At 47.3% G+C, this 26,886-nt stretch overlaps 2 protein-coding genes and 1 long non-coding RNA gene across 5 annotated transcripts in view; 2 read left to right on the top strand and 1 right to left on the bottom strand.

The window, feature by feature from the left end:
• The first annotated feature begins 1,575 nt into the window (after nucleotides 1-1,575).
• Nucleotides 1,576-17,461, top strand: TRPV1 (transient receptor potential cation channel subfamily V member 1). The gene is made up of 16 exons (XM_035139054.3): nucleotides 1,576-1,873; nucleotides 2,954-3,135; nucleotides 5,139-5,291; nucleotides 5,398-5,538; nucleotides 6,081-6,379; nucleotides 8,842-9,018; nucleotides 9,622-9,786; nucleotides 10,126-10,221; nucleotides 10,972-11,042; nucleotides 11,711-11,876; nucleotides 12,023-12,089; nucleotides 13,239-13,413; nucleotides 15,122-15,254; nucleotides 15,411-15,538; nucleotides 16,611-16,729; nucleotides 17,262-17,461. Exons 1-16 carry the CDS (start codon nucleotides 1,584-1,586, stop codon nucleotides 17,459-17,461), a joined length of 2,562 nt encoding a protein of 853 aa, XP_034994945.2. The 5' UTR covers nucleotides 1,576-1,583.
• On the bottom strand, nucleotides 4,423-25,161 carry LOC118096825 (uncharacterized). 2 transcript variants are annotated; one of them, XR_015947042.1, is made up of 5 exons: nucleotides 25,103-25,161; nucleotides 15,407-15,565; nucleotides 15,067-15,194; nucleotides 8,299-8,374; nucleotides 4,423-5,659 (listed from the first exon to the last, which is right to left on the bottom strand). It is a non-coding gene; the product is annotated as an uncharacterized LOC118096825 (long non-coding RNA). The 2 variants fall into 2 exon arrangements; XR_015947041.1 differs by lacking the exon at nucleotides 4,423-5,659 and having other exon boundaries at nucleotides 7,656-8,374.
• Nucleotides 23,867-26,886, top strand: part of TRPV3 (transient receptor potential cation channel subfamily V member 3) — a 31,589-nt gene continuing 28,569 nt past the window's right edge. For both annotated transcript variants that reach the window (XM_088657869.1, XM_035139049.3), the window contains exon 1: nucleotides 23,867-24,162. The gene's annotated coding sequence lies outside the window, so the exon portion shown is untranslated. The remainder of the gene's footprint in view (nucleotides 24,163-26,886) is intronic.

The following is a 26,886-nucleotide window of genomic DNA, read 5'->3' as shown; positions in this document are numbered from 1 at the left end:
GGAACCTCGGTTTATGAACATCTCGGTTTACAAATTTTCAGTTTGCGAACGCCGCGGACCCATCTGGAACAGATTAATCCACTTTCCATTACTTTTAATGGGAAAGTTCGCTTCAGTTTATGAACAGACTTCCGGAACCAATTGTGTTCATAAACCGAGGTACCACTGTATTGAGGCTCAACGCTGGAAGATGCAGGAGAGACAAAAGATTGTGTGGAAGCTGCTCTGGCAGTGCCGGGTTTATGTATAAGCTAAACAAGCTATAGCTTAGGGCCCCATCTCTTGGGGGCCCACAAAAAATTGAAAGGAAAAAAACCTGGATGTACATTTCTAAAATATAAGATAAAAAACAAATAACATAAAACCTACATACAGCAACAGTGTTTTGTGTTGTGTAGGCTCCTAGGATGTAAGTAATGGTGCCCCAATCATTTTAAGTTAGAGCTTAATAATAATTTCACTATTAATATACTGCTTCTTAATTGTATTTCACTATTAATATACTGCTTCTTAATTGTATTTCACTATTAATATACTTCTTAATTGTATTTCAGTTCAACAATTACTTTGAAAAAATACATATTGTGTTATGTGCAGGTGGCTTTAGATACCTATTAGGTCCACAAATTACCATATAGCATCTATTCAACACCAAAAAAACCAGCAACAATTTGTTGTTGACAAAGGACAGCTGGACATATAAAGGGCCCCATTACATTCAGTAGCTTAGGGCCTCATCAAATCTAAATCCAGCCCTGCGTTCTGGGAACCGTTTTTGCTGAAGAGCAGGGTACAAATGCTCTAAATAAATAAGCATAAAAGCAAGGACTTCCTTCACACAGCACAGTCAGTTTGTGGCAGCTGTGGGGAGAAGGTTAATTCCACACTAGGGATCATTAGGAAAGGAATTGGAAATACGGTACCATAACCCCTTTACACAAATCTATGGTGCAACCGCATTCGGAGTAATGTGGACATTCCTGGTTGCCTCGAAAATGATATTGCAGGGTTGGTGAAGATTCAGAAAAGGGCAAGCAAATGATCGGAAGAATGGCGCCACTGCCCTGTGAGGAAAGATTGGAGCGTTTGGAACCTTTTAGTTTAGAGAAAAGGCAAGTAAGAAAAGGCAGCATGAAAAGGAGTTTATAAAACTTTTGCATGGTATGGAGGAAGTAGGTTGAGGGAAAATTTTCCTCCCTCTCCCCTAACGCTAGAACTCGTGAAAGATTCAGGTCAGATAAAAGAAACCCTTCTTCACGCAGCGTATGAACTATGGAACTCCCTTCTGCAGGAGACAGTGATGGCCACTAACCTGGATGTCTTTAAAAGAAGAATAGAAAAATTCAAGGAAGAGAAGACTGTTGTTCTGCCTCCGCATTCGGAAGCAGCACGGCTTCTAAATGTCGGTTGCTTGAAGCTTCAGGAAGGGGAAAAGAGCTCTTGTGCTCAGATCCTGCTTGCAGCTCAGATGGGCGATGCAGGCCTGATCCAGCAGGTTATTATTATTAGTTTCTTTTTCATTTGTTTTCCTTAGCTTTCAGGGAGAGTCGGAATACTTCCCCCCCAGCCTCGTTCTCCGGAACATGTCTGGAATCCTGGGGAAGATGCGGAAGCTTGGGAGCTCTGACCTGGAGGATTCGGAATCGATGGATGACCACTTGGAAGGCGAGGAGTCCGGCGCAGGCACGCCCGGCAGCAACAGGTCGACCAAGCACAGCATCTTCGCCAGGCGGGCGCGGTTCGGGATTGGGGACGGAGACAAGGACGCGGCTCCCATGGATTCCTTCTACCAGATGGACCACACCGTCTCCAGCCCCATCCTCAAGTTCAGCCTCAGCTTGGAGCGAGGGAGGTGTGGCAACTACTCTCCCAAGTGAGTGGGTCCCCTGGGGGCCTTGGGGGTCTAAGATGCCCTGTCCTTAACCCCCCTTTGTAGCAAAACTAGGGAGGGAGAAGAACTCCAATTAAAGTTCAGATTTCAAAACGAAGTTACATCATTCGCACTTTCCAAAACAACATGTGAATTGAAGTGCGCCAGCCGAGCTGGTGTTGCAGGAAGGAAGACCGGGAAGGTGGTGTTTGTTCCTGGCTGTCAGGATTCAATCTGATCTGTTTTATTATAACTCTATGCTGCTTTTCATTCGAAGGAATCCCCAAGCAGTTTGCAAAACAATAAATACCAGTACAGTCAAACCTCAGTTGTCAAACGTAATCCGTTCCGGATGACCGTTCGGCTTCCGAAACGTTCAACAACCGAGGCGCGGCTTCCGATTGGTTGCAAGAGCTTCTTGCACTTCAGCAGAAGCCGCGTCGGACGTTCGAGTTCTGAGGAGCGTTCAAAAACCGGAGCATTTACTTCCGGGTTTTCAGCGTTCTGGGGCCAAAACGTTTGAAAACGGAGCCATTCGAGAGCCGAGGTTTGACTGTAGCATGATAGAACAGAATAGAAGGCAGCATAAATCATATCAAACGATTAACAAATCTGTGAAAGAGATATGATGTAAAACAATGTTAGCAAAACAACAACTTAAAAAACTATATGATTGACAAATCAGCATTTATAAAGCAACATTGTCAACATGAACAAAATAGCAACCAAAAAATAAACTAAGCCCTCTTAACTACGTATGTCAGCCTGTAGACCTTCAGGCCCTCAATGCCTCTTTAACTGGCCCTGGTAGGGTTGCCATATTTCAAAAAGTGAAAATCTGAACACAAAAGTTGTTGAGCTCTCTCCCCCCCCCCCCGCACATAGAGAGGAAGGTGTGAGTGTGTGTCTAGAAACCAGCCCACCGGACAGAGGTAAAATTGGCCTGATGTGTTGCTCTGCCCACCAAAGGCATGTGGCCCCTGGGAGGTTACCCAGAAGGGAATGTGGCCCTCAGGCTGCCATGGTGGTACATGTGTAGGGGGGAGGAGCCAGTAACCCACAGCCCCCCCTTCCTCGTGGCAGGCTTCTCCATCGCGGGGCTCGCCGAGAAACCTCCATGGGCGGGCGCCCCGAGAAAGCGTTCAGGATCTACAACCGAAGGAGGCTCTTTGACGCGGTGGCCCAGGGGGATCCGAGTGAGCTGGACGACCTGCTCACCTACCTCCTGGAGACCCTGAAAAACCTGACGGATGAGGAGTTCAAAGGTGAGCGGGGATCATGTGCCATTGCTCCCTTCTGGGGTTTGGGACACAAAAGCCATTTCTGGAGCGTGGAACGCACTGAGTAAGACTTAGAGCAATGAGTGGGTGGTTGGAGGAAAGCTTTATTGTCCTGACGGCTACATTTCCTCCCAAGCAACCTTCCAGGGGCCACAGGTCACAGGCCAAGTGTGCGCGCGCGCACACACACACACACACACACACACACACACACACACACGAAGGGGAAATCTTGGCCTGGCACCATCAGTGACCCCTGGCCCTAAACCTTGAATGCGGAAGGACATGCAAGCTAAGATTCTCTCAGGCTTCTTCTGATCCCTTTGGGTGCATTTTGCAGAGTGGAAACGTTAGCACCATTAGGGCAAGGGTGCCCTCTGCTGCTCTTGGGAGTCCTGGCACATGCCCAGTCTTGGCACATCTTGCCATCCTCTGGCACCAGACCTGGAGACAAGTACCCTCATTATGCAATGCACCCCCACTGCTTGCTCCCATTTTGCCTAGATCTCAGCTCCTGTGTGGGAGCGATCAGCTACGGGGTGTACAGGGACTCCGTCACTGCAGGGAGGAAAAAGATAAGCAGCCATTCCTGGCTGGGCTGAGGTGCTTAATGAGGAATGGGACGGGGGGGGGGGAATAAATGGGACTATCTTGGGGATTGCTTTTGCCTCGGTCACCGGATGAACCATAGAATTGAAAGAGTTGGAGAGGACTCAAAGGGTCATCTTAGTAGTCCAACCTCCTTCAATTTTCAGATTTTAATTTATCTTTTTTAACAGAGCATAACAAAATGCAACAACGAAGGCCAAAAATAAAAGCAAAAGGGATATCTAGGACTGAACACAGCAGGGCAAATTCCCATATCAAAATCAAGTACAACAGATCAACGTTAAAAGGTTCCTAGTAGCACAAATTGGTTTACAGTCAGGCACGTCCAACTCCCAAGAGTCTGCGATCTACTCCCAGTACATAAAAAAGGCAGTGATCTACCCATTGTCATTGGAGGGAGGAGGAACGTGCTTTTGGGGGTGGGGGAAGGGGAGGATTCACCAGAGTTGTTGAGCTTTTTTAATAGGGTTGCCAGACTCAATAGAGGAGAGGACTTCTGTGCCTTTAATTGCTCTGCTCTCTTTTGAGTCTGGAAACCTTAAAGAGAAACTAGCAGGCCCTTTGTTTAATTTCCAAGCAAAAGGGTCTGCTGGTTTCTCTTTAAGGTTTCCAGACTCAAAAGAGAGCAGGGCAATTACAGGCACAGAAGTCCTGTCCGCTATTGAGTCTGGCAACCCTATTTTTTAAGGGAGGAATGACCAGAGTTGTTGAGCTTTTTTTAAAGGGGAAATGCCCAAAAAAGCTAAGATAAAAATACGCCACTTCTAAACGCTAGAGTATCCCCAGTCGCCAGCAGCAGACGCCAAACGACCGAACACTTGACGCGACAGAGGGACAGAGAGAGAGAGGGGAGTGGAGACATTCATTCAACAGCTTTTTTCATCCAGCGACCAATAACGGTCCCGCAATCGACTGCAATCGACCACAAACTCCCGGGGATCTAGCTGTCGATCGCGGTCGACTGGTTGGACATCTCTGGATTGCTCCAGTACGTTATAAAGAGACTTCATTTCTCCGTAAAGACATCACCTTGCTATCCACCTGCCCTGGTTGTAACCGTGTGTGTGAACTTAGTTTTGCATACTACATCCTAGCATTTAGTTATCCATTGCCTCATAGATGGCATTCTCTTCTTCCGCGCGCGCACACACACACCTTACCCAGTTTTGACAGATAATAAATCTGGCAGCAGTCAATGGGTGCTACATCAATTCCCTTTCTTCTATTAGTGCAGTTACATATCTAAGCAGTAAGGTCAGAGGAGGATCCATGGGTAAAGCCCATTACATTGTTATATCTTCCCCAACGTTTCTCAAAACGCCAGAGTTTAAGGGTGCCTTTGCACCGTTCTTGTCAGTGTGGTGTGTTTCTTCCCCCAGAACCGGACACTGGGAAGACATGCTTGTTGAAAGCCATGCTGAACCTCCACAACGGCCGGAACGACACCATCCCTCTCCTGCTGGAGATTGCGGAGAAGACGGACAACCTGAAGGAGTTTGTGAATGCCGAGTACACAGACAGCTACTACAAGGGTAAGGAGTGTGTGATTGCTGTGCGTGGTAAGACGGGTATGGAGCTATTAACGGGGGCAGAGGGTAGAGACAGACCTTCCAGCTCACGGTTCTGCCTCCTATTTAGGCCAAACCGCGCTGCACATTGCCATTGAGAGACGAAACATGTACCTTGTGGACCTCCTAGTCAGGAACGGCGCCGATGTCAACGCGAAAGCTCATGGGGAGTTCTTCCAGAAAATCAGTGGCAGGCCCGGGTTTTATTTTGGTAGGCACCGTCTTTGGAAGGGTCCTAGGTCTTGAGTTGGATGGGGGCTGGCCGAGCCAGGAGGAGAGGCAGACAGAAGACCCCCATGGGCTAGGAGGGTTTCTAGCCGGGTCAGGAGAGCCTGAGGAAGAGGACCCAAACATTAAAGCTTTGGGTAGAAACCACAACCTGAGCTCGAGTTCTCCACCTGGTAGGAGCCAGGGCAGGAGCAGGGCCATCTTAAGCACCTTTGGCGCCCTGGCGCCGTGGGGCGATGGATCCCTCCAGTTTTCCAGTGTGACGGGCGGGTGGGCGGCTGGGCTCAGCGCGCAGTGCGGTCGCCGAGGGCGCTGCTGCGCGACGGGCGCGCGCGGGGGCTTGCTGCGCGGCGGAGCGGCCCACGGGAGAGCAGGCGCGGCTGCATGGCGCCCCACCTGGCGGGCCGGTGCCGTGGCACCCTGCGCCACCCAGCCTGGCCATTAGAGCCGGCCCTGGGCAGGAGAGGTTTTTACCTTGCTCTCCCTCCTCATGTGACTCTGATGGCCCATCATTGTTCCCACCAGGTGAGCTGCCGCTCTCTTTGGCTGCCTGCACAAACCAGCTCAACATCGTGAAGTACCTTCTCAATAACCCCTACCACCCAGCTGACATTGCCGCCCAGGATTCCATGGGCAACACCGTCCTCCATGCTTTGGTGGAGATTGCCGACAACACGGAGGACAACACCAAGTTTGTTACCAAGATGTACCACGACACCCTCATCCTGGGTGCCAGGCTCAACCCCACCCTCAAGCTGGAAGATATCGCCAACCGAAGGGGGCTGACACCGCTGACCCTGGCGGCCAAGACTGGGAAGATACAGGTAGGTTGTGTGTGCTGCTTGTGAGAGAGGTTGAAATGAACAAGCACATGAACAAGTACACAGCCTGGAAGTCATTTTGGACTCATAGGTGTCCATGGAGGTGCAGGTCAATTCTGTGTCCAGGGCAGCTGTTTACCAGCTCCATCTGGTACGCAGGCTGAGACCCTACCTGCCCGCAGATTGTCTCGCCAGAGTGGTGCATGCTCTGGTTATCTCCCGCTTGGACTACTGCAATGCAGTAGAGCACGTGGGACTAACTTTGAAGGTAACCCAAACACTGCAATTAATCCAGAATGCATCAGCTAGACTGGTGACTGGGAGTGGCCGCTGAGACCACATAACACTGGTCCTGAAAGACCTGCATTGGCTCCCAGTATGTTTCCGAGCACAATTCAAAGTGTTGGTGCTGACCTTTAAAGCTCTAAACGGCCTGAAGGAGCGTCTCCACCCCCATCGTTCAGCCTGGACACTGAGGTCCAGCTCCGAGAGCCTTCTTCCAGTTCCCTCACTGTGAGAAGTGAAGCTACAGGGAAGCGGGCAGAGGGCCTTCTTGGTAGTGGTGCCCACCCTGTGGAACGCCCTCCTATTAGATGTCAAGGAAACGAACAACTATCTGACATATGAAGGCAGCCCTGTTTAAGAAAGTTTTTAAGGTTTGGTGTTTTATCATGTTTTTAATATTCTACCAGGAGCCGCCCAGAGTGGCTGGGTTGAAATAATTCACTATAATAGTGAATTATTATTATTATTATTATTATTATTATTATTATTATTCTGCAACACCAACCAGCATTCCACCTGGAGATCAGAGCTAGCTTGATTTTGTCAGTTGCGCAGCATGGGAGGGGGGCTACCGGGGCAATTGCCCTGGGCACAAAAATGTTGAGGGGCATGCCCCTGCAGCTGCCACCCTGACCGCATGCGCTCTCCATTCCACCCGCCTCACCTGGGCAGCACTCCAAGCAGGAGCTGGAAGAGGATGGTCCCTTGCATCTCTCAGCAGCCACGTGGCATCCCCACCCCACCCCCAGCGGGGGAGGCAGGGGGGAGGCGAGACTCATGGTGACAGTGACGCCGCAGCCCCAAGAGGCATACACACACACACCCCTGCTGCTCTGCAGCTCTGTCCAGCAGTAGCAGCGTTGCATGGAGGTTTCAGTTAGGGGGCGTAATATTTGTCTTGGGGAGGTAAAATGCTGATCTTGCCCTGGCCGCTGGCAACTCATGCTATGCCACTGATTTTGTGCCCAGGTGGCTCAAAACTCACCCTGCACTCACTTGGAGGTCTTAAGCCAGCCACTGTTCTTTCAGTCTAGGCTCTTGCATCCGCAGAATGGTGCTATTAGCACCCGCCCCGCCTTGTTTGTTGTTGAAAGGCAGAGACGCCCAAGCTTCCGTTGGCATACATTTTCTGACTAAAAACATTCCATTCTAGTTCTCAAGAATAGTTTTTTTTAAAAGCCTATATATAAACAACAGCCCTGGTAGCACTCAACCCTAAGTGAGGTCACTGTTTGGTTTCGAAGGAGGCATATGAGGAACCGTGACTCAGGGAGGGATGCAGCCGTCGCCTGAGACTGCGGCACCTCTGAGTCAAGAGTGACCGTTTCCAGGGAGAAACAGTAAATCATACAGAGGGGCAACAGGAAGTCTCCTGTCCCAGTCAGCACTTGGGATTCACATGAAGTCTTTAATTCTGTAGTTTTTAATTCCTGGGAATCAAACCCAGGACAATTCCAGCAGAAACACTCACAAAGACCCTGCGTCAACAGGTGAGCTGTAATTCCTGCATCGCAAGGTGTTGGACTCGATGATTCATGGGCTCCCTTCCGACTTCAAAATTCTATGATTTTAAAATCATAAGGAAAAGAATCCCTATAAGAAAGGAGCAGGGGAAAGACTTTATTTGTAGGACTTACCATTTGTGTTCTGAATTCAGCTTGCATTTGTTATCTCTCAAACCTTGGCAGACCAAATCAAGCTTCTTTTGCAAAGCTTAAAAAGAAAGGAAAGGAATAGTTACCTCATATGGACCACTTTAGTTTAGAGAAAAGGCAAGTACTGTAAGAGGAGATAAGATGGAGGTGTAGAAAATGATCCACAGAGCGGAGAAAGCAGATAGAGAGAAAAGTTGTTCTTCCTCTCTCATAATAGTAGGACTTAGCAGGGCTGTCCCATGAAGCTGAATGTTGAAATATTCAGGACAGAGAAAAGAAAGCCCTTCTTCACACAGAGCATAGCTAAACTATGGCTTTAAAAGAGGACGAGACATGGAGGACAAGGGTGCTGGTTCTCCCTCCGCAGTCTGCCTCTGAATTTCTGTTCCTGAGAATCACAAGTGGGAAGAAGCGTTACTGCTGTAGCAGGTCCTGCGGGCATCCCATAACGACCACTGTGAGATCAGGATGCTGCGCTAGATGGGCCTGACCCTGTGGGTCTTTTCCTTGTGTTCTCATGGCTAGGTCTTTGCGTACATCCTCAGACGGGAGATCAAGGAGCCAGAGTGTCGCCACCTGTCCCGGAAGTTCACAGAATGGGCTTATGGGCCCGTTCACTCGTCACTCTACGACCTGTCCAGCATTGACACCTGCGAGAGGAACTCGGTCCTGGAGATCATTGCTTACAGCAGTGAGACACCGGTATGTCTGAGGCCCAGTTCCCTGGCCTCCAGTGTCACAGCTTAGAGGCTTAGTGAGGTCAGGTTTAGGGATGGGCCAATCTGCCGCAGTCAGTTTCCACATGTCCCCATCAGTTTGCAATATATATATATTTTAAATACCCTAATGAAAATTTGTCATCAACAGGGCGAATTCCTCCGGACATACTCGATGACCCTTGGGGTCCCATCCAACTCTACGATTCTATGATTCTATCCAACTTAGCTTAATTTTTTTGCAATGCATTTTGGTATGTTATTTTCACATATGCATCTATAGAATGTACACTTCACTCAGGTATAAACATTACTCGGCTGGAGAACTGCTTTGCAAAATCAGCCATTTTAATTTCTGATCACAGTCCTTTTGCCCTTTTAATTTTCACTCTGCCCTTGGTTTTCTTCCAGTGGGGAGAATGGTCCATTAACGTGCAACGGGGGCAGCTAGCAGCCCCCCACCTGCCAATCACCTGACTTACAACCAGCCTAGAGCTTGGCACTCCCTTTCATTGGCTCTGGCGCCACCTGCTGTTGGCCTCCCTGCCTCCCACCCTCCTACTGGTCTGATTTCCTTTCCCCCTTCCAGAACCGTCACGAGATGCTACTGGTGGAGCCTCTCAACCAGCTCCTGCAGGACAAGTGGGACCGATTCGTCAAGCACCTCTTCTACTTCAACTTCTTCATTTATGCTGCCCACATCGTCATCCTCACTGTCGCCGCCTATAACAGGCCAACGAAAAAGCACGGGGAGGTGGTTTATAACTTGGAGATTTTCGGGTTTCTAGCTCTCTTTTGTTCATACCAACCCTTATGGAAGGGGTTTCTATACCCGTGGATCCTGGAGTTTGCTTCACCTGCTGAATTTCTTCCTGACATGCAGCTGTGAAATGCCCCAGGGGTCAGGTTAGGTGGGAATGGGGGTGGTGGGGTGGTGGCGGCAAATGTGCTATTCTTTTTGAAGTGGGACCTGCAGGGAAATGGTCAAACAGGGTGCTGTTAGCCACGCTGCCTGCCTGCCTGCCTGCCCCACCCTTTCCCAGGTACTACATTCCATTCTGATTCTCTAAAGTTCTGCCCTTCTCGTCCACAGCCCCCGTTCGCCTTTAATCACACAACCAACGAGTATTTCCGAGTCACCGGGGAGATCCTGAGTGTGTTGGGAGGTGCCTATTTCTTCTTCAGAGGGGTAAAAACTTCACCAGAATCTCTTACGGGTGGGCAAAGGGCTTAGGTTCCAGGGGAACATGTGCATTTTTTTTAGCGTGTACCGTGGGGGGCCACCCCTTTTGGTCACTGCTCTCTCCCCTCCCCCAGATCTTCCGCCCTGCACAGAGAGACAGAAATAGAGAAAGTGCTCGCCCACACACATGCACAAACACTTCACTTTCCCAAGGAATCCGTGTAAAAGTCTGATCCTGATTAATCTGAGCCTTGGAAATCCCATAGAATTGGAAAAGGAAGTGGGAAAGAGCGGTACTCTTCCAACTTCCTCCCATGGTTCTAGGGCAGCGCAACTGATTCTGCCACACTGGGAGCTGAGCCTAGGAGGTAGCACTCCTATTGGTCATGAACTATATCTGTGGCTTGTGGTTCTGTATTTAACCATGGGAGAGCATTCCACAGACAGGGAGCCACTGCAGAGAAGGCCCCATTCTCGTGTTAAGTGAGTTTCATGGCTAAGGCTCCAATCCCAATCTACTGGGAAGACAGTGTATCATCTCTCTGGATGAATTTCTTGTCCTTTATCATTCGACAATACATTAGGAAGGGAGTGTGGCTCACTGGTAGTGCACATCCTTTGCATGCTATCTGGGTTAGGGTAGGTCATTTTATTGTGTATCTGCGTGAGGGGCAGTGGCAGTAAAAGGCTTTACGGGTTTTTGTTGGACTGAAGCCCTTTTCACACCAACCTCTTTATTCTCCTGCCTTTTTTCAGATCAAGTATTTTAAGCAGAGACAGCCATCCCTGAAAGCAATCTTTACGAACAGCTACAGTGAACTTCTCTTGTAAGTGTGGTATAACCAGCCTTATATAACCAACATGCTTAAGTCTAATTAACACATGAAGGGGTTAATTCCATAGAGTAAGCTGTCCTGTCAGGTTTAGCATCTTGGGACAAGGCAATCCAGCCTTTCTTCTCCTCCCAATCTACCTGAGAAGCTTAGCATGTGAAGAAGGTTTGAGGTGGTTGCTGCAGCTCAGACCACATGGCTCTTACAAGCCTCTCTTGAGTTTCCATACCAATAATTTGGGAACTTTCACCACTTGGCCAAGTTTTATCTGCCTATGAAACTTTTCCGATGTATGGAAAACAGCATGAAGCTGACCTTTGAAGGGTTTGTAAGTAAATCAGTTTTTAACTTACCAAACATGTGGTCGTTTCCTATGCTGGGGACAGTTTTGGAACTCTCAACGACATATTGTAAAGGTCTAACAGATTGTATTTCCACACTTTTACTTTGCTGCATGTTTTGGAATTTTAAATCTCTGCTGGAATTCACTCACCAAAGAGCACCTGGAACTTGGCATCCAGGGAATTCTCATTTCTTTATGCCAAATTTTATGTGTTTATGAGTGGCAGTGTGGTGTAGTGGTTAGAGTGTTGCACCAGGAAGACCAGGGATCAAATCCCCGACGCAGCCAGGAAGCTTGACTCCTCCTGTTGCCCACTCAGCTTCATCCACTCTGTCCTTATCCTGGGCTCAGCGGTCCTGTACTTCAGCAAGCAAGAACTCTATGTCATCCTCATGGTCTTCGCCTTGGCCCTGGGCTGGACCAACCTGCTCTATTACACCCGTGGCTTCCAGCAGATGGGGATTTACTCAGTCATGCTGGAGAAGGTGAGTCTGGGATAAAAGGGACAATGGGTAGCAGAGGCTAGTCCCTTGGGGCGAAGGGTTCACTGCTTCACCAACCTGAGCCCACCCTCATCCAGTTGGGCCCTGGTTCTCTCTTCCCACCCACGCCTCCACCTCTTTTTTAACAGATGATGCTGAGAGACCTGTGCCGTTTCATCGTGGTCTTCCTCCTTTTCCATTTGGGCTTTTCGACAGGTAAACGGAGTGACTGTTTTGGATTCTTTTTGGTGGGGTTGGAGAGAGGACAAAAGCGAACACATACAGATGTGTCCTGGTGCTGCAAAAGCTGGGTGGGATAGTTCAGAGGTGGGGGAGAAACTGGCTTGGGATCTGCCAGTACAATTTGCAAGTAGATCAGCGAGGCTTTTCGAGTTCCTGATTTCCCCAGAGACCGAGGTGACATTTGCACCATTCTCAGAAGATCTCAGCCCCCAAAGAACAATGGCCAATGTCCCCAAAGAGAGCAGCCTCCCACATTCCATGCACCAAACGGTGAAATATGCCCAATTAAATTAATAAGGAATCTCTGTGCATCTTTTAATAAATCCCAGAGGCTTCCTTGGTCATTTTTAACTGTTCTACTGTGTGTGGGGGGGTGTGTGTGTTCAGTGCCAGGGTCTGGATATTTCTCAATATCTTCTTACCAGTGGTCTTCCCTCAACACCACCACTACTGTGGTTGGATATAGGCTGATTAGTCAATTTATTATTCTTCTGCCCACTTCTTCACATTTCCCATCAGTTTGCAAATTTAAAAACAAAAATCAGTATAGATTTCTCCTGATACATAATCCTTTTCTAAAAATATCTTTCCCCATTTCCTTTTTTTCTCTCTCTTTCTTTTCTCTCCCCCCATTTTCTTTTCCTTTCCCCCCTTTTTCTTCTTTTTGCTCTTGTTCCTGTTTAGATTATATTTTTAAAGTATTTATTTTATTCTGGTGCATTATATAAAAGATACTTCGTATTGGGCATGAACTTTTGTATATCTTTGGATAAGTATCAATAAAAACAGATATTTTTTTAAAAAAACCACTTAATACACAATTTGTATATGCAGTTTTTGCCTAATTATACTTTTTGGCTTTTTGCAAAGCAATTCCCACCCCACCTAATCAAATTCCTTTTCACTAATATATGCGTTTTTATGCCTGCTTAACCCCCCCCCCCCGCCCCGCCAACCCCAGTAAGTTTGATTTTGGACACAATGCTTTGCTGGAGAACTGCATTGCAAGGGACGATTCTGAAGGCCAGCTGCGTTGCGGTTGGCGAATGGCTTTGCAAAATGTGGATTAAGTACTTTCGCCTTGGAATGTGAACTGAATCGGGTTTCTTCCTCGTTCCTTAGCTGTCGTGACCCTCATTGAGGACGACGATGAGCTGCTGGCACAGAACCAAACTCACAGTTCCTGTCAAGCAAAGTGCCGCCCTTCCTACAACAACTTCTACTCCACCTGCCTAGAACTTTTCAAGTTCACGATTGGGATGGGAGATTTGGAGTTCACTGACAGTTACCACTTCAGGTTTGCCTCCCCGCTCCTCTTTTCTTTTAACGCGTGTAAACTATTTTGTTCTGACATTTTCAGAGTATGTGAACAATTCTGACCTCCTCGTCTCAGGCAGGATATAGTAGAGACCGAAAAGGTTCGACCGAGATGGTCGTGGGGATGGAGCAAAACTCTCCTTTGAGAAAAGGTTGCAGAGTTTGGGATTTTTTAGTTTAGAGGAAAGGTGCGTCCGGTGAAGCTGAACGTTCAGGAGAGATAAAAGGAAGCGCTTTTTCACACAGCGCGCAGAGTTTAATTATGGAACTCTCTCCCGCAAGAAGCAGGGATGCCCACCAACCTGTAGGCTTTGAAAGAGGATTAGACAGATTCACGGAGGAGAGACTATGGGTGGCTACTAGCCATGAAGGCTCTTCTCTTCTTCCACAGCTGGAGGCAGCCATGCTTCTGAATCCCAGCTGCTGGAAACCACAGGAGGGGAGAGGGCTGCTCTTGTGCTCAGATCCTGCTTCAGGGCTGGCCCTATGGCCAGGCTGGGTGGTGCAGGGCCGCCAGGGGGGCGCCGTGCAACTGCGCCCGCCGGCCGGCCTGCCCGCCCACCGTGCAGCTGTGCCCGCTTGCCGCACTGGGAAACGGGGCGGGGTGGGGGCACCGGAGGGATCTGTCGCACCACGGTGCCAGGGCGCCAGATATACTTAAGACGGCCCTGTCCTGCTTGCTAGTTTCCCATAGGCAGCTGGCTAGCCACACTAAGAACAAGATGATGGACTGGCTAGGCCATTGGCCTGATCCAGCAGGCTCTTATTACATTCTAATAAGAATGCATGCAATTACAAAAAGTTAATATAAATCATTAAAATCTGGGGGGAATCTCCCAATAGAGATTGTTCAGAGGCGGTGGAGCGGGAGAGGGCATTCTCTGTGGTAGCCGGGCCCTTAAGCTGGATAACTCCCTCTCCACATATGTGCATCCAGCATTTGAAACTTGAGAGATGCGTTTCAGGATCCAACCTACTCCTGTGTTTGTAATTTGTTTTTAATGTTTTTAATACTGAATTTTAAATAAGCCGCCCTGGGACCCGCTGGTGAAGGGCCACATCAGAGTAGTGGTAGTAGTAGCAATAGTAATTAATATACAGTGGTACCACTACTTACGAATTTAATGCGTTCCGAACGCACATTTGTAAGTAGAAAAAAATTGTAAGTCCATAGGAATGCATTGGGAGAAAAAATTCGTAAGTCGAAGCAACCCTATCTAAAAATTCGTAAGTAGAAAAAATCCTATCTAAACCGCATCCAAGATGGCGGATGGAGCTCCATTCGTAAGTAGAAACATTCGTAAGTAGAGTTATTCGTAAGTAGAGGTACCACTGTAACCAATTTATTTGCATCAGTTGCCCCAAAATGTAAAGAATAACGTACTGAAGTTATACCGGTAGGAAACTCTTACAATTTATAATAATTAAGAGTGCTGCTCCTATTTTCGTATACACCCTAAATCATTATCATTTCCTTTTCATCAGTTCAACCAAATTGCAAACTATGAACATCAAACCTTTAACTTACAGGAGATCCTTGTGATTTAGAAGTATAAAATGTGCTGTTCTGAAACCCCCCCTCTCACCCTCCCTTCCTTATGGGCCTGTTTGCCCAGCGCGTTCACATAGTTACCTGTATTTCCTAATGTTGCCGTTAGTTTCACTACCTTTAGTTCCCAACGCTTCAGGTCAGTCTTCATCATCCTGCTGGTGACTTACGTCATAGTCACGTACATCCTCCTCCTCAACATGCTCATCGCCCTGATGGGAGAGACGGTCAACAAGATTTCTCAGGAGAGCAAAAGTATTTGGAAGCTCCAGGTGAGTCTGGCTTCTGATCAGCCCCTCGGCCTTGACGTGTCCTTGGCTGAGTGAATTCAGCCAGCTCTGGGTTGGGGTCGGGAAGGCTCTGGAAAACGCAGGAATTAAGCGTCTCAGGCTCTACTATCTGAGATATATATATATATATTCACCTAGAGAGCCATCACCATCTTGAACATCGAGAACAGCTATTGGAACTGCATTGTCAACTCCTTCCGATCTGGGAAACAAGTTATGGTGGGGACTACTCCGGATGGGAAAAACGATTACCGTTGGTGCTTTAGGTAATTCTGGTTCCCTTCTCCGTACACCTTGGGATGACAAGGAAATAGAGGCTGTCAGGCATAGCCAAACCATCCCACCCGCCAATTCTGTGATCCCATTCTCAGGCTGCAAAATTGTGGCCATGGACAGGTGAGAACTTTTGAAGCTTTTCAGGGACTGAGTGTGCGGAAGTTGCCAGCCCTCCTTACAGCTCTGGTCAGCTGGCAAGTCACCCTCTTGTATTCCAGAGAATGCCCTGCTTGCTTGAGGTACTTGGAGTCACGTGTTTACACTGTTCTGGGTTGTAGCAATCTGTTTGGTAACGGTAACAGGAAGTGGCGGTGTAGCAGTAAATTTTGAAGTACTGTACATGAGCTCATCTTGAGAGACATCTCCTGCATAGCTACATCCTCAAGGAGGTTCTGTTGCCAGCCCCTCTCCAAGCAGCATAAAACAAAAAACAAAAAATGCAGGCAGCTGTGTTATTTGTATCTTTACACACAGATAGCAAAAAAGTGTATAGTACATTTGCCTGACATAGTACCCAACTGATTTGGACCAGCATCACTACAATCCTAGTTTCCTGGGAGCAAATGCCCTTGTAATACACATTTGTGCTTCAACAAAAGATCTTCCGCCAGCTGAAATGCAGCGTCTAGCCTTTCATTAGAAAGCCAAACATGTGAACCACTAGCATGAAGCAGGGACTCCATCAAAGGAAAGCTGTATCCAGCCTCAGCCCGAGCACACCTGAAGGCAGCCCTGTTTAGGGAAGTTTTTAATGACTGATGTTTTAATGTATTTTTAATCTTTTGTTGGAAGCCGCCCAGAGTGGCTGGGGAGACCCAGCCAGATGAGAGGGGTAGAAATAATAATAATAATAATAATAATAATAATAATAATAATAATAATAATTCCCATTCCTCACTGCCATATCACGGAAGGTCCATCAATTCCACCGGTAGATGATGTAATTGCTCCTGTTCTGCCAAAAAAGAAGTAGCAGTCTCGGAGCTGGGCTGCCCCCACAATCCCTCCCCCACTGCGTTGCTGCTAGGGGGAGACCTGACCATGTTTGCTTCTCCTGAACAGGGTGGATGAGGTCAACTGGTCCACATGGAACACCAATCTGGGCATCATCAACGAAGACCCTGGTGGATACAGTGAGGAGCTGAAACGGAACCTGAGCTTTTCTTTCAAGTATGGGAGAGGTGAGGAAATATTTTCCTTGTGACTGGGCGGTGGGAGCCTTTTGCAAACAGTTCACTTTTTAAGAGTGAATGAAGCCCACAGGTGTTACTCAGTTGATGTTCTCTGTGTTGGGGGGACCCCGAGGAACTACCTGGTGTGGACTGAGCATGCTCAGTGTGCACAGAATGCTGGTCGTGGGAGGGACAGAAAAACTAGGTGGAGGGGGGAGGGGGAAAGGAATGGAGTTTCCTAGAGAAGGGTATGGCTGGCAGAAACTAGTAAACAGGGGTACTGTACACTGCTTTTTATTGTTGGTCTTACCGGGGGGACGTGGAGAGAAAGGCTATTGGTGTGAGTAGGGGGCGGGGAGGAAATATAGGTAGGTATCTCTGCAAGGAAAACTGGGAGGTAAGAGGTGGGGCCGGAGAAACTGTGTGCTGTTCATATGCTGTTCTTTTTAAATGCCACTGCCAGCTACATTGAGCTCAGCCACGTTTCTGGAAAATCGGCGTGCAAGTGTCAAATCGAAACAAAAGCCAATCCCCGTGTCAGTTTCAGGGAAGAACTGGAAGACCTTGGTCCCAATCCGGAGAGATGGGAAACGAGAAGGGTCGCTCAAGCCCATTTCGGAAGACGGCGCGGATTCAGAAGAGCAAGGCCCCCGGAAGAAATCTCTCCCCAAGTTTGTCCACTTTTTTTGGTCTCTCGTCATCTTCTGCAAGGTTTTTAATTCTAGAAGCGACGGCCCATAAATGGGTGTGTTGTAGCGAGGAGATTGGGCGAGGGCAAAGTGTGCCTTTTTAATCGTTAGGAGGATGCAGGCAAGCAGTGGGCCAAATACCTGCCCTCCATGGGGCCTGATTTCAGGACAACAGGCTGCTGGTTGCTGAACACAATACCCCTAAACATTTTTTTTTAAAAAAATTGCAAGCTGAGTCTCCTAATATATTTAGGGTAGAGATGGGGAACCTCTAGGCAGGGGCCAAATACAGCTCCCTAGGTTTCTTTATATGTACTTAAAAATGAGAAACTGGGAGGAACAGGATTTGTCCCCCCACCTCCTTGGCAGGGACCCTTTTCTGCATGAGACCCTAGAGTCAAAGAATCATAGAATTGTAGAGTTGGGAGGGACCCCAAGGGGTCATCTGGTCCAACCCCCTGCAATGCAGGAAGCTTGGAGGACTGCTGCCAGCCAGTGTAGGCAATACTGGGTTAAGGTGGATGAATCGTATCAGTTGTGGTTTATCTCAGTTTCTCGTTTTTCCCGTCCTGAGTTCAATTAAGCTCCCTACGTTCAGGTAGATTTAAATGGCACATTAAAATTTCTACTTATTTTGATCCTGGGTGGGGGCAGAGGGTGTGGGGGGGACCCCTTAAAATTATTCTAATTGTACACTTCTGTTTGTTTCATTTACAGCCCTGTCTTGTGATTTTGGGAAGCTGCTGAATCGGTGGAAGAATCTTCCCCCAAACCTTCTGTTAAGATGTGGCAAAAAAAATGTGTGTGTGTGTGAGAGAGAGTGCTGTTAAACAAGCATCCAACAGGCCTCGCTAAATGTGTGCCATGAGCATTGGCTTTTTGGGGTAGACTGCCTCTGAAAATGGAGGCTTGTCTGATCAATTATGTCTAATCACAGAATTGCATATTTAAGTGCTTTATCTTCCGAGGATCTTAAGGTGGTGTACATGGTTCTCCTCCCCCTCCCCATTCCATCCTCACAACAACCCTGTGAGGTAGGTTAGGCTAAGAGATGGTGACTGATTCCAAGGTCACAGCCAGGGAGCTTCATGGCTGAGTGGGGATTCGAACCCTGCTCTCCCAGGTCCTAGTCCAACACCCTAACCCGTATGCGACATTGGACCTAAGTGACAAAGTTAGGTCCATTAATTTCAATGGATCTACTCTGAGCAGGTCTAGTATTGGATACAACCAGAAGTAGTAGTATTTTCTCAGCCCTTTAAAATCTGGCATTGGAATAATCGGTTTTGAAACAAGGCTTTTCCTTGTTTTCATTTGCTTGCAATCTGTCCTGCAAAAGTTTTTACCCACCTTTAAATATATATATGTTGGGACATAATATAAATGCATAAAATAAACTGACATACACAGACCTATATAAATATATATGTGTGACAAGCTCCTTTCTATTCCTGTATGAATGAGTAGCTCACACCTCAGAAGCTCCCCTCCTCCTGGTTGCCATCAAGTGCAAGCTGGACGAGGGGATTCCTGACCATAAACTGTATTTCTTTCCAAACAAACAAAGATTGCATTCAAATGTCATTTCTGCATCAATCTCCTCCCAGCTGCCATTATGTCACAGCTACACCCCCCCCCAAGCTTTTGGCAGTGTCAGCGCAGGGAATGGAATTGTCAAAAATTGGTTAGGTTGCTTCATCCTGCTCCACACGCCCTAAGAAGAGCCTGGCTCCTGGATGAGGCCAAAAGAGGGCAGTCTAGCCCAGCAACCTGTTCTCAAAGTGCCCAGCCAGATGTCCCCATGGAATTGCTGGACACAGAGGAATGGTGGGAGGCACCAGACATAGCTGCCAAGTCTCCCGTTTTCCCCGGGAAATCCCCATTTTTCCAGCTGTTCCTAGCTGAAAAAACGGATTTTTTTGTTTCCCCCCGGTTTATTCTGGTGCGGCGGCCATTTTGGAACTGGGCGGAGCATGCTCAGAAGCGACTTTTGATGCTGCTCTGCCCAGTTCCAAAATGGCTGCAGTGCGACTTCTGGCGTAGCAGCCATTTTGGAACTGCTATTTCCGGCCCGGTCCCTTATTTCTCTGACAGCAACTTGGCAGATATGACACCAGCTGGGGAGGGACCCCCAAAGGAAGAAGGCTCAGAGCCCAGGGATTGGTGGTGGGACAACGATGAGTGGTCAGAGGGAGAAGACTGGGAAGAAGTAACAGGGCTTAGTGAGCAGAGGGAGTCTGTGGCAGAGAGAAGTGCAGGAGCAGAAGCAAGAGAGGAGGTAGGCCAAGAGGCAGAGAGGAGTCAAGCTGGTGAAGAAGCCAGGGTGTCTCCCGCTCCTGCTGTGAAAAGCTCCTTTCCCCGCTGGTCTCCCAGAACCAGAAAAGGTATGAAGAGGGTGGAGCAGAGACCGGCACAGCAGCAAAGTCTCAAATTGCTTGGGAAGGACCTGGGGGAGGGGGGGGGGCTTAGGGAACTGTGGGAAGGCGGAGACCTTCAGTCTCCACAACTGCCTCATAGGGACAAGACCTAACCGTGAGAGTTGCTGTGCTCATTGGGCCTGGCGCTCCGGAGCAGCCCGTTTCTTCTAATAAAAGAGTTAACTTCACTTAATCCGTGTGATTTATTGCTGAGCTGCTCCTGCACAATGGGAAGCCTGCGTCCAGGATCTGAGCACAATAGCAAAACTCTCCCCACTTGCAAATCCCAGCAACGGCTATGCAGAGGCTTCTAACACTGGAGGCAGAATCCAGCCATCATACCTATGCTCCCTGGGACTGATGGGAGTTGTTTAAAACATCTGGAGGGCATCGCCGTGTCGGGTTGGGGAAGGCCGGCATGCGTCCTGGGCTTGCATTACTAGAAGAAGCTACTTTGAAAAAAAAAAATATATACTAAGTTTCTAATTCAGGAAACTAGATCTAGAAAGCTCATGCTGTATTGTTCTATTTTGCATATATTTAGGCTTTGCTCTCTAATATGCAAATGGCTTAAGACAGCTGTGCCAATCTATCCACAACACTGGCCCACACATGTTCTTTGCTAGCCTGCCTGCCTGCCTGCCTGCCCACACCCCTCTGTTAGTTGTTTGTATCGTGTCAACAGCCTCAAGGTCAACAAACAATCACATCTTCATGCGACCTGGCAATTTAGGGATTTAGTTTTTTTTAAAGCAGGCAATGAGCTTCCTCCTACCCAGGATGAACAAGCACCACTGTCCTACCTCTGAGAAAGCATAGAGTTGGTGCTTCTGAATGTGGAGAAATTAGAGGTAACCACCGTATGTCAGGAAGTAGAGAGGAAAGCTTCCATATCTGAATATGTTACAGCTAGGAAGATTTAAGCTCTTGCATCAGGGCAACTTCCAGAAGATGGCGAATGCAGGCTATTTAAAGCATGGGTAGGCAAATTAAGGCCCGGGGGCCGGACCTGGCCCAATCGCCTTCTAAATCCGGCCCATGGACGGTCCGGGAATCAGTGTGTTTTTACATGAGTAGAATGTGCCCTTAAAAAAAAGCATCTCTGGGTTATTTGTGGGGCATAGGAATTCATTCATTTTTTTTCTTTCAAAATATAGTCCAGCCCCCCACAAGGTCTGAGGGACAGTGGACCGGCCCCTTGCTGAAAAAGTTTGTTGACCCCTTTTTTAAAAGGGTTCCAAGACCCATTGCACCCATATTATCACTTTTGCCCCCAGAAAGGTCAGATGCAGCAAGGAAGAATTGCGCCTTTGCACACCCCACCGCTGCGGGGTTTAAGGGGCCTGTTGAGGATGCCATTTGCCCCATCCACTGAAAGAGCTCAGTGTGGCAAACATGTCAATGCCAAACCAATGAAAATTCTGACAAGTCAAGCAATCGTGGATAACACCATCCTATAAACACCTATAGCTCCTAAAAGCAACACCCTACTATCGAAATGTGGCCAAAGGGTGTTTGTGAGTACTGTATCCTCCTTTCATTCTAGAAATCATTGCACCTGCACTCCGCAGCCTTCCTGAGCCCAGAAGAAGTCATCGCCTTTTCAGCTCAGGACACAGGAGGGGCAGCCAGGGAGGCTGCAAAAAAGATTTGCTGGCAAGAAAAGCACACACAGCAGCCTAGGCCCCTTGCAACAATAACTTTAGCTTGGGGGGGGGGATTCAATTCAGTTCACCTATTGAGACAAATTTACCTTATTTGCACTTTGCTTTGCTGAGATGGTCCAAAGGAAAGAAGGTTTAATTGTCATTAACCTGCCCTGTGACTTTAAGGTGAAGAGAAGAAGAAGAAGAAGAAGAAGAAGAAGAAGAAGAAGAAGAAGAAGAAGAAGAAGAAGAAGAAGAAGAAGAAGAAGAAGAAGAAGAAGAAGAAGAAGAAGAAGAAGAAGAAGAAGAAGAAGAAGAAGAAGAAGAAGAAGAAGAAGAAGAAGAAGAAGAAGAAGAAGAAGAAGAAGAAGAAGAAGAAGAAGAAGAAGAAGAAGAAGAAGAAGAAGAAGAAGAAGAAGAAGAAGAAGAAGAAGAAGAAGAAGAAGAAGAAGAAGAAGAAGAAGAAGAAGAAGAAGAAGAAGAAGAAGAAGAAGAGAAGAAGAAGAAATCTGGAAATGCAACAACAAACCGATGTGAAGAACTGAACTCAAGTTTGGAAAAACGAGAAACTGATAGAACTTGAAATTGTCAGGTTTCCCCTTTCCTAACCACTGCCTCAGAAATAAACTTAGCCACCCCAAATTTCACCACCTGAAAGTGTGAAGGCAAAATGGGGGGTGGGATTTTGGCATGATGAAAACAGCCCACAAATGGCAAGGTGTTGAGTGGACTGTGAGAATGCCATCCATTTCAGCTGTTTAGGGGGATCCAGTGAACATAAGGAATCCCTCTCTGTCCTCCCATCACTCATGTCCCAGCAATGGACTGTCCCCCCCAATAACAATGCAAACATTGCTAAAAGCCCTCCACAATAACCAGAGGAATGAAGATGGACTTGACAGACCTGATTTTTAATCATCTTCTGTCTCGTGGAAATGGCGCTGGACACCTGGGGACCCCACCCCAGTCCTTGCATGTTGTGATGGTGATGAGTCCTGCCTGCCACTAGGAATGGGTTTGGCTCCACATGAGCAGCCTTTTCACCTCTGACTAATGGTACCGCTGCTCACAGCTGGCCATGAGACAACAGTCCTTCTCTCTATGGAAATCACATGGTGCAGCCTCCATGTGGCCAGGGGCTGGGAAATCAACAGCCCATGCAGTGAAGCTCACAGAGTTGCTAAGGTGCTGCAGACCTCTATACATAACGTAAGCCCTGGCAGCCCAGAACAAACGCCGGAATCCTGGTGCCATGCTCATGCTATTCCTCCATGCAATGTTGCTTCCTGCCTCCAGGTTCCACCTGGTGGTGTTTGGTGATGCTTATGGTGCTGGAATTGCTGATGATGAAAGAGATCTTCTTGGTTGAAAGAAATCCTTGTGCAACCGGCCTGTAATGTCCATGGTTGAGTTGGGACTTCAGTAGGGAGGCAGGCACCCACCCACACAAACCTCATTCGGCCATCTCTTTCAGCAATACGGAACTGCTCCATTTCGAGGAATGTCTGTCCCACAGTGGTGAGACTGGTGCCCATTGGGGCCGATGGGGCAGAAGGCAGGGAGCCCAACAGCAGGTGGCGCCAGAGGCAATTGCAACCAGAGCGAACTCCGTCTAGTTTTGTGTCCATCTTCCTCCCTCTTGAGCTGTACAAGGGGCAACACTGGAAGTAGGACGTGAGCTCAGCAGCAAATCTCTCCCCATTTGTGATTCCCAGCACTTGGCATACAGAGGCATAGTGCCTCCAACCGTGGAAGGGGTAGCATAGCCACTGTGGCTAGTAGCCACTGGCAGACGTGTCCTCTGTTAAACTGTGTAACCCCATTTTTGAAGCATTGGTGGACATCGCTGCCTCTCGTGAGAGCAAATTCCATGGTTTTACGAAGTGCTTTCATCTGCCATGAATCTTCGAACCTTCCATTATGTCAGACGGCCCAAGGTTTAGTATTCTTGTCTCTTCAGTTCCCTCCTTTGTTTCCAAGCTTCAGGATCATGTGGGGATAACGATCCTGCCCTACCCTGCCAGGTTGTTGTGAGGATCAGTGTGCTACTGGCCACGAAACGCTTTCGACTTATTAAAATGCTCTCTGTCATTATTTGGACAGAAAACTAATTGTCTCTTGCCTGCACCTGAGGAATCGGACCGCAAGATAATTAGCTGCCTTTCTTCCACTGCAAATGGTTCCTGGGAGTCAATAAAAGAAGAAGGGGGCGGGGGGAGGATAAAGAAATCAAAATGATGAAAGCTCTCCAGATGGTTTTGAGATAATGTTCAGGTGTCCTTCCTTCGTCATCGTTATGACTCAACCTCTTTTGCATGGATAATTGGCGATGGTGGCGTCTTCCCCCAGCTCTGAGTAGCCAAGAAATTTGTGGTCTAGCAAGTTTGCCTCTTTTCGTAGCCAACCTGTGGATCCTGTGTAACTCGGCAGGGATTGAAAAGCACCTCAATGCTATACTTATCCAGGGAAACTGCACCCAAGTCAGACAAGGGTTGTGTCCCTGCCTCATGTTTTGGGGATTTATTTTAAGCTACGAGAGACGGGATATTTATTTAGTCCTTTCGCACCTTTGAGGGATGTCACAACAGGAACCATAACAGCAACCAAGGATTTTTTTGGATTTTCCTCCCAGGTATTCTCTGGACCAGTTTTCTTCCTAACACTTGGCAGATGGGGATCCTTTAACCAAGGTGAGCCTTTGGGGTTGTGTCGTAAACATATTTGTTTTGAACAGATTATATCCTCTTAATGAGATTCTCTCCATTAGAAGAAAACAAAAGCTCAGCAGGCTTTTGAAGCGTTGCTGGATATGTTTTCGTTTCTCTCCCATTTATTTTTTAAAGCTTGTGGGGTCAAAAGTGACTGCTTGTTTTTTGCCATCAGTCTAATCTCCATTTCTCATTTGACATTCTAATTTGTTTTGAGGCTTTGTCTGGGAGTAGTGATGAGTTTTGTTGTGGTTATTGACTTTGCTGTAAGCAGCTGAGTGTACATGAATGTGCTCAAGGGTCCTAAGGACCAAATAGTGAGACATGCACCACAAAAATCATCATCTATTAGATTTCCCACCTACCCTTCACCATTTAAAAACAGAACATTAAAACCTTTTTAAAATAAATTACAGTCAAGGGAACAGTGTGGCCCCATCCCCCCCCCTTTAAACACTCAGGTGTCAAAAGCCAGGGTAAAATGTTAAATATGAAGAAGGCGGAGTGGGTGGGGGAATTAGATGTTGTTAAAAGATGTGAGATGAGCTAAAAGTGGATTGGGTGGAAAAAAAGAACTTTTGAAAATAATCAGAACTGATTTTTTTTTAAAATCTTGGCAAGAATCCAGCCAGATTGTTTGCTTTCATGCATGCTAGCTCCATAGATGCTGCATTGTGTTTTATGGAAATCTAATTTGAACTGTCCTCTTAAAAGTAAAACCCCAAAGAATGCTCATGTACAAGCACCAGTGAGAAAGTGTGGGTGGGTGTGAAATAATTTGTGTTGTCCAGATATGGGGATATAGCAGCCTTGTTGGTTTTACTCATTCACTGGGGAAGAGTAGCGGATTAGCAGAATAAGGCAGCTTCCCACGTTCCTGTTTTAATCTACCCTTTATTCAAAACCATGTCTAGAATCTTACCGTAAGTCTAGAGCAGGGGTTCCCAGACCGGTCTGTGAGCTTCATTCAGGCAGTCCATGGCAGGCCTGTGAAAATACAACTATAACTCATAAAGTGCATTGCAGTTGCAACAAATAGCTAGGGCTGCCCTATGCCCTGAATTTCCAGAACATGTCCTGGAATCGTCTCCCAAAATGTCCTGGATTATTTTTCAGAAATCAGGCAAATGGCATGGAAAACCAGCAGTGGGGGTTGTTGTTGTTTAGTCGTTTAGTCGTGTCTGACTCTTCATGACCCCATGGACCAGAGCACGCCAGGCACTCCTGTCTTCCACTGCCTCCCGCAGTTTGGTCAAACTCATGTTCGTAGCTTCGAGAACACTGTCCAACCATCTCGTCCTCTGTTGTCTCCTGGGGGTTAAATCCTGCCCAAAAAATCCTTTAAAAAAACCTTTAAAAACTCAACCATTTGGGGGCCTTCCTGAAAAAAAAAGATCAACAACTTATTGAAATATAGCAACCCTACAAATAGCAGACAAATCATTAACTGCGGTCTGTGATCATTCAAGTGGTCTGTGAGGGAAAATGTTTGGGGACCACTGGTCTAGAGGAAGGGCCATAGCTCAAACTCGGGCATCCAGATGTTTTTGGCCTACGACTCCCATGATCCCTAGCTAGCAGGACCAGTGGTCAGGGATTATAGGAATCGTAGTCTCAAAACATCTGGAGGGCCGAGTTTCAGGGAGCATGCTTTAAATGATGGTCCTCATGTTGCCAGTGCCTGCCTTTAGTTAAAAACAAAGAAATATAATGCTGGGAAGGGGAAATGACTGCCCATGTCAAGAAGGGTGAGTATATTCATGTTTGTGGGGGGTTGCCGGGGGTAAAGGAAAAGGTAGATCCTTCTTCACTTAGTACAATAAGGTGCAATGTTCCTACAGACCCTCCAATTACATCAGTGGATCTTGGAAGAGGGATTGAATGGTGCTTGTGTAGGCTTGGCAAATTGGTTTCCAAGTTTCAAGCCCTCATGAGAGGTGGGGAAGTTGCTGAAAGAGGCTTCTGGATGTTGGGAACAGTTTCTGGGACACTGGGAGGCTGAATGTGTTGCTTTGGTTCTATACTGCTTGTGGTTCTACACTTGTGGTTCTTTAACTGATTCCTGCATTGCAGGGATTTGAACTATATAGCCCATGAGGTCCCTTCCAATTCTATGATTCTATACTTTTGAGAGTTGCTCACTCTGCTACATTTGCCAATGAACAATTGTTTAGAAAAGACAACCTAAATCTCTGGGATCCTCATAATCTCAGAGATGTTGACTTTGTAAAGCCACAGAGAGCTTCTCACAACCTGTGGGAATATGCAAAATTACTTGAGGCTAGGGGCGGGAGAGGAATTAAATTCTGTTCACACTGAAAGGCAAAGGTTCACACTTTGTGAAACAACGCACAAACTGAAATGCAAAGAGCCTTCGAAATCCACGTTTCTCTTGAATTTTGCACCACAGTTCTCCAGCCCAATTAAGTGTGTCCAAAGATGTACATACCGAGGCAATTAGTGCATAAAAATAACATTCAGAAAATACTTAATCGGGAAAAATATGAATATTAGGGAAAGTACATTTTGCATATTAGGAGAAATCTGCATTAAAATGCTGAATAGTTTTCACAAGGGTTTTTAAAAAGGAAAATTGCAAACTGGTGTGGAAATGCAGATAACTGAAGAATGGAAAGAAGAGAAGCTGAGAGAAACTGAAATGGGAAATTTGCCCATAGCAACATATAGTAGAGGCCAAGAGGGTTG

This window comes from Zootoca vivipara, chromosome 14 (assembly GCF_965207765.1).
Source record: "Zootoca vivipara chromosome 14, rZooViv2.hap1.1, whole genome shotgun sequence".
Lineage (NCBI taxonomy): Eukaryota > Metazoa > Chordata > Lepidosauria > Squamata > Lacertidae > Zootoca > Zootoca vivipara.
The sequence above is the reverse complement of the archived record's forward strand: the minus strand, read 5'-3'. Positions and strand labels throughout refer to the sequence as shown.

What these genes read in the sequence shown, in the direction of transcription:
- TRPV1 (XM_035139054.3), top strand. Translation starts at nt 1,584, where the DNA reads ATGTCTGGAATCCTGGGGAAGATGCGGAAGCTTGGGAGCTCTGACCTG. An exon ending in CAGGCCCGGGTTTTATTTTG is followed by an intron (nt 5,539 to 6,080) that starts GTAGGCACCGTC and finishes TGTTCCCACCAG; the next exon opens with GTGAGCTGCCGCTCTCTTTG. An exon ending in CCAAGACTGGGAAGATACAG is followed by an intron (nt 6,380 to 8,841) that starts GTAGGTTGTGTG and finishes TCTCATGGCTAG; the next exon opens with GTCTTTGCGTACATCCTCAG.